The sequence below is a fragment of the Octodon degus genome, unplaced genomic scaffold, assembly GCF_000260255.1.
Source record: "Octodon degus isolate 3935 unplaced genomic scaffold, OctDeg1.0 scaffold00023, whole genome shotgun sequence".
Classification (NCBI taxonomy): Eukaryota; Metazoa; Chordata; class Mammalia; order Rodentia; family Octodontidae; genus Octodon; species Octodon degus.
The window spans coordinates 843,592-850,844 of NW_004524599.1; the positions used below are offsets into that span (position 1 = coordinate 843,592).

The 7,253-nt window shown below is 46.1% G+C and overlaps 1 protein-coding gene across 1 annotated transcript in view; it reads left to right on the forward strand.

Moving 5' to 3' along the window:
* Window positions 1-2,570: 2,570 nt before the first annotated feature.
* Kif13a (kinesin family member 13A) overlaps window positions 2,571-7,253 on the forward strand; it is a 201,125-nt gene continuing 196,442 nt past the window's right edge. The window contains exon 1 of the mRNA XM_023712054.1: window positions 2,571-2,586. Coding sequence (XP_023567822.1) covers window positions 2,571-2,586 — 16 coding nt within the window. The remainder of the gene's footprint in view (window positions 2,587-7,253) is intronic.

The following is a 7,253-nucleotide window of genomic DNA, read 5'->3' on the forward strand; positions in this document are numbered from 1 at the left end:
GGGGTGGACTCATATCCCGAGTGAAGCCAAGGGGTCTTTTCACTTCCAAGAAAAGGAAAATATTGAAGTTACAGCTGCTTTTGACTCAGGAATGTTTCAGTACATCACTGATATGTCAGCATTGTGCTGACTGAACAGCCGCAGTGAGGCTGGGGGAAGCAGGAAGAAATAGGATGTGTGTGTGAGAGGGGGGTATTTGTGGCTGTTTTTCTGAAGCTATGATCTAAATACTACAGATGGCATTGTATAGAGTGGAGATTCATTTGGCCCCTGCTTCTGAAGGCTTGAAAGTCTGAGAGTAGGGTGCTGGGTCATAACATGATGTGGCAGAGTGAGGGGTGCCTGCTTGAGTCTCTCCCCCACTTCGTAGAAAGCCACTAACACCATGCTGGGGGCCCCACCTCTTAACCTCACCGACTCTTAATAACCTCTCAAAGACCCCTGTCTCCAAATTCCATCAACGTGAATTGGGGCTGAGTTTCCAGTTGGAGGGAGCACTGGAGCCATAGCAAAGGTGAGCAGAATAGGTTTCTAGCTCCAGGGGCATGGAGCAAAGCTGCTTTAGAACCTGTCAAGAATGATCTATTGGATCCTTTGTCCAAGAGAATCCACGGGAGAACAAAGCCTCCAAGGCCTGTGGCATCCACTGTGTGCAGTGGATCCAGAAGGGTGCTCACTACTGACAGCAGAATTGGTGGGTGGGAAAAGTCTCTAGGGCACCATGTTAGAAAGAGTGAGCAGAAAGGCCAGTGGGATGCTGAAGCACAAGGTCTGGAGTTGTGGTCAGGTGAGACTGCTTCAGTTCTCTAAGCCCTCAACCTCACAAGCGGAGGGCTTTAGTGGAAAACCTGTGACCTCTCTCTCCAAGCATGCACAGCCAGATCTGGTCAGGAGGTGACCGAGCCCGCTGGGCTCTCTCCTTCCAAGCAGCCTCCTTGAAAGGTAGCTCACACACAGCATCTCAGCCCTTTGGGGACTTTTCACTTAGATCTCAAGTTTAACCAACCAATATTTCCAGCTGATTCACACGCCTTGCCTCCAGATCCAACTGCAAATGATTGAGGGCTCTTTATGGAGACAAGCTCATGTTCCTTGTTTGTTACTGACTGGTTCTTGGGCCTGCATTCTGTTCCCTAATGTCTCTGGTCCCATTTACCTATCTACTGCAAAGTGGTTGGATCAAACGGTCTCTAAGATCCCTCTAGCTTAAGAATTCCAGTCCTAGTCATGGATAAAAATCTGGAAATGCTCCCAAGAATGTGGGATGGGCTCTGGAAAGAATGGGGTAAAACACCATAGCACTAAGAGCAAACCAGACAATGACTTTAATTTCCAACTGTTCAAGTCCTGTATACAGTCTTTTCCAAAGAAGTGTGTTTATTTCTTTCAACGTATTTCTCTTTTTCTTCAGTCAGTTTGAGTTCACCTCTATCTCTTGGAACCAACACCTGATTAAAGGTATTCACTTTGCTGCTTGGCAAACTACCCTGATCCTTCAGGATTCAGCTGGGGTGTTTTCTGCCACGTGAAGCCTCCTTCAGGAGTGGAGTTGCTGCTTCCACAGGCTGGTTCACCCAACGGAGAATGTGTCCTACGTCAACTTGCTCTAGACATTCCTTCCCTCCCATTGAATGCAGGAAGGCTGTGCGTGTTGCCTGCTGAATCTCCTGGTACCTCAGTAAGGTGAACAGTAAAGGCCACTGCTCAGTAATCATTCAAATAAATAAATAAATAAATAAATAAATAAATAAATAAATAAATGGATTCACCAACCCATGGATAAAGGGAATGTTTCCTCTTTCTGTCAGGAATCTCTCTGGAAAGAAGTTGAAGCTCACTGTGTTCCCTGCCCTCTCTGGGTGCAGGTAACTGAATTCTTACCCATGCAAGTAGAGACTTGGAGTCTTTGAGTCAGGATAAATCCCTCAGGAAAGGTCTATGATTTATTTTTGCCTTCCTCTCTTTTCTCACTTGGTCTTTGTTTGGCCAGGTCCAAGTCATTCTATGAGCTCATGTGCAAGAACTAAGGTTATGCTTTAACCAGGACAATCCCTCTCCCCTCTCAATTCTGTTTTTTACTGACCAGTGGAACAAAGATTGATAATAATAGTGTGTACCTCATAGTGTTATTGTGTGAATTAAGTAATAGAATTGTGTTTGATAAGCAGTAGTGGTTTAATAAATATTCTTTATTAAGCATTGTGAAATATAAATGCTTATTGCAATAGAATGCTTGGATCCCCTCTTTGGGTGAGCATTATTCTTCCTTACTCCACCTTGTCTTCACAATGTAACTTGCCTTTTTCAGTGAAAATTATAGGGCCAAGGAGATAGCTCAGTTGAATAAGTGCTTGCCTGGCAATCACAAGGTCGTGAGTTTCATCCCTGGTACCATTAAAAAAAAAAATTACAAAGCGACAGGTGCCATACCTGAGTGAAACTTTTGAACCACTGTGTGGTCTCCCACATTGCCTTTTCTTCACTACAAAACTAGCACTGTCTCAGCTAAGAGTTGTTTGGCCAGCCTGAAATTCAGAATGAGAATGATATGTGCAGAGCCACACCCGGCAATGACAGGCAAGTCACGTGAGTGATGTACATCGAGCTTTGCTTTTCAAGAGCCACTGAGATTCGAGGGTTGTCAGCCATTATGGGGTCTCTTAGCCTACCCTGACTGATACAGTTGCTAAATGAGATTTATGGAAAGCCTCTTATGGAAGTGTTTGCCTGCTCCAGGATTACTATTGCATTTGCTACAGAGTTAAGCCATTAGCAGTTTTTAGATTAGCCTGCAGCCTTATTCTGAGTGAAATAGCTTTGGAACTTAGTCTTACTAGAAATCAGATGATCCCAGAGTCTATGGATATTTGTTATCAGTCGTCTGCCAGTTCTTCTCAACCCATGGAGGGTCCCTTTCTAAAGTAAAGGCTATGTAAATAAGATTTTCCTAACAAACTAGCATACGCATGAAGTCTGTGACCAGGCCACTCTAGGGACTAGTGCACACAGCCACATCGGTTGTTCCTAGTGGCAGAGAAGATTGAAAGACTGTCAGGAGCTGGGCTGTGCTTCAAGGGAAGCTGCTGGCTTTCACAGGCCTCTCTTCAAGTGAGGTTCACTCTCTGATGGGCCTTTACCCCTATGCCGCAAGCCCATGGCTCAAAGAGCTACCTTGCTGTGCCCTGAGCTTTTCTTTCTTTGGCATGGATCACTGTCGGTCCAGCCTCTAGAACATTCCTTACTGTTGCTGATTATTTCAATTAAATAGGCAGGGATAAGGGACAACAAACGAAGAAAACAAAACCAAGAAACCAAGCATAGGTGAAATAGAAAGCTCCAGATTCTTTGTAAGAAGTCTGTCCAGTGAGATGTCTTTGCCTACAGTTGAAGACACCTTCTTAGATGAATAATTACTTGAAGCTCTGCTTGGCAAATTTGTAAGGTTAGGATTTCCTACACTTGTCTTCTTTCTAGGGAAGGGTCCTGGGAAGTTCTGATACTCCATTCCAACATTTCCTATTCAAGTGGCCTAAAGAGGCAACTGTCACAGGCTAAGTAAGAGGTTCATCTGTGGCTTTCAGTGGGTAATCTGCTTTTCCCAAGGTGCTCAGGAGATGGCTGGGGAGGATTATCCTCATAGGGTGGTTTTTAAGGACTGATCTTCATTTCATAGTGACATACCTTGGGCACTTAAGAAATACGGCTGTGAGCAACCTAAGCTCACTAAATTTAGTCTCAGATCCATGAATAACAGGGATGACAATGACAATACTACATGATACCTAACCTTTGCCACATGCCAGGCCCTGGCCTCTGTGTGTGTGTGTGTGTGTGTGTGTGTGTGTGTGTGTGTCACAGTAAGACAAGCACCACAGTCATCACTGTCTGAGAGATCAGCAAATGGACTTAATCAGGGTCACATAGTTTGCAAGCAGCAGAGATGGAACTTGAATCCAAGCCTTATGACCCAGTGTCTACGCTTTCACTGTAGTGTGTTGCTGCCCTTTACTTTTCCATCTTGCTTATCCTGCATTGCCAATACTAAGCATCGCTGTGCTGCAGGGGACTGTGGCCAGAGGGCAATGTCAGCAGGATTTTGTGGCATTTATCAATAATCTCCATGTGGACAAAAATAATGCAACCACTATTGACTGAGCATGCCATCTTCTCAGGCTTAGCCTCCCTTTTCTAGTTGATTCTGTCCTCACTGCAGACTCTCAGTGCAGCACAGCTTAATAAGGACTGGAAGTGGAACCCCTGAGGCTTTTATTTATTTATTTTTGTATTTTAGGAAAGGGCCTATAGGGTGTTCAGGGTCTCACTACTAGATTGGAATCCTAGTGATCCGCCTGTTTACAACTTCCCAAGTGCTGGAATTACAGGTATGTGCCACCTTGCCCACTCTCAATGATGGGTCCAGGACTGCAGGCCCCAGGATTGAACCCCAGCCCTTGTGCCTGCTTGCAGGTGCTTTAATCTGCTGAGCTATTTGGCCAGCCTGCCCCAAGGCTTTTAGAAACCTGGAGAGTTATCTTTTCCTTGTCTTTTCTCCACAATCACTTTCATGATCCTTTTCCTTCAGAGAAACTTTCTGGGCCTCCCTGTGACTATGACAAAATCCGGCTACTCCATAGCTCTTAGGATGGCCTCAGGGGGCAACATCTCCTGCTCACAATCTGTGGCTTGAATTTCACAGGCCTTAACCCATTCTATCCTTGTGATGGCCTTACCAACCAGGTACTCGTATCATGGCCCCATTCTGGTTTTTTTCACATAAGGAAATTACTTATTTGAAGCCCAGAGGAGTCAACACAGATTTTTCTTGCTGGGAAAGAGAAAATTCAAAGGGCAAACCAGATGGGGGACCCTGGGGGCCGCATTCTTAGTCATCACTACTGTATGCAGAGGGGGGAATCTGATGGGCTCAGTTCGCAGCAGGAGCAATTGTACCAGGCAGTGCAGCCGCACAGCACAGAAAGACTGCCCTGGAGGAACCCTGAGGGGTGGAGGGCGTGGCAGGGAGGAGCGGCACTTCTCAGAAAAAGTGGAGCATGATGTGTCAGGCAGGTATTCAAAAGGTGTATTCTGTGTCCTGTGGGAGTTCAGATTCTCCATTTGTTACTCACGAAGGAATTGCAGATTCCGGTGACTAAATAGCTTGTTGCAGGCTACCTGCAAGCGAGGGAGACAAGACTGTAATTGCTGGGCCTTAATTATAACACGCTGGCTGAGAAGGATGGCTGGGATCATCAAAGGAAGGCACGATAAGGCAGCCTGCATTTTCCACAAAGGGCCGTAACAAGTGCCTCCTACTCTGCATGCTCTTCTTCAGATAAAACCTTGACATTTTTTCCCATTGAGATAAGGGGCTACAGTTTTCCCCTCGAAGCTAGAAGGCTTATGTCTATGGCAAAGTGATACTATATGATTTCCAAGATTAATTTGCAAAAGAGGTCCAAGTCTCCCAAGTGCCCTTGCAATGCTCCCCAGTTGCCAAGGTGTAAGGAAGCCTAACTCAGCTTCGGGTCACTGGGCCAAAGCACCTGAGATAAACAACTTGGAGAAAGGAAAGGCTTATTTCAAACACAGTGTCAGAGGCTTCAGCACACAGTTGGCTGGCCCTGCTGCTGTTGGGCCTGTGGTAAGGCAGGAGCTCATAGTAGGCAGGGCCTGGTAGGACAAAGCTGCTCTGACCAGAAATGTGAGGAAGCGAGAGCAATAGGGTCTCACTGCACCTTCTGTGCCACACTCGCTGTACCCCGATTTCCATTGCAAGGCCCATCTTCTAAAGGCTTCACAACCTCCCGGCAGTGCTATGGGCTGGCAACCACACCTTTAGAATACGAACATCTGGTGGACACTCAAGGTCCACCTGCCTCTGCAGAAAGACCTTGTGGAGAAGACCTGGGAGGACCCAGGGATGGAGAAATGCCTGGCCAGTCCAGCTTCAGCCACCATCCAAATGCAATCTTGTGACAGTGCCAGAGCCAGAACTGCCCATGTGAGCCCTTCCCAACCAAGTTTCTGATCTACAGAAACTGTGGAGGTGTTCTTCTGATTGCTGTTTGGACCTGCTATGTTTTGGAGGAGATGTAGTCTGAATAGCACAGAAATCTTTGGAAGGTCACAAGAGCCAACTTCGAATATACGAATCTAAAGGACTTTATGTACAGGAGAGTTAGAACCGGAGTGTGAAGCAAAGCTTTGGGAGGGCAGTGCTTTGACCACCACTTAGAACCGACAGGGAAATCTGCTTCTTCACAGGGGCTTCTCTAATTGCAGAACTTCAGGAGTAATCAACAGTGTCTGGCTCCCCTTCCATGCTGAAGACGGTGCCAGTTGACATTCAAGCAGAGAATGGGGGATGCTAAGGTTTAGATCTACAACACCCCCCAAATCCTCGTGCTCCAAGGTGGGACCAGCTCTGAAGGGGTAGATGGCTGGGCTGGGTCCTGGAAGGGTGTAGCCCCCTCCCCAGCTGCTTGCTTCTCTTTCTGCTTCCTGGATGGCAAGGGATGAGCAGATTTCCTCTGCACAGGTGCTTCTGCCATTTCTGCCTCGAGGCCAGCTGGCCAGGGACTGCACCTGTGAGCCGCAATGTACCTTTTCACTTTTAAATTGTGTTAGGTACCTCGAGCCAACAATAAGAAAAGTGACTAAGACAGATGACAATTTGAGCAACTGTTAGAAAAAGATCTCTAAGAACCCAGAAAGTGACTTCTAAAAAAACATAATTCCTAATAAGCAAAGGTAAAATATTTTAAAGACTATTCCCTACCAGGACATTTTAGAGATTAAATATGCCCTGGCTGGCTCCAGAACCAAAGCCTGCACTAAATTTTCCACAGCCTTTACACCAAAGGTGCAATTTCTTAGGCATTCCAGGTTCTCATGATCTGGTAAAGAATGAGAGAGAAAAGGAGTTGGGAGGGGGCTTAACTTCAGTGATTCCTGGATTTATTTCCCAAGACTACCATAATAATTTAGCACTGGGTGGTGTCAAACAGCAGAAATTTATTGCAAAAGCCAGTTATCCAAATGCAAGGTGTTTGTAGAACTGCTGTCTCCCCAAAGGCCCTAGGGAAGCATCTGCCCTTGTCTCGTATTGGCTTTTTACAGCTGTCAGTAATCCTTGGCATCCTTGGGCTTCTAGGTACCCTGCTCTAATATCTGCCTCTGCTTTCATATGGAACCAGTTGTGTGTGTGTGTGTGTGTGTGTGTGTGTGTGTGTCTAAATCTTTTTTTTTTTTTT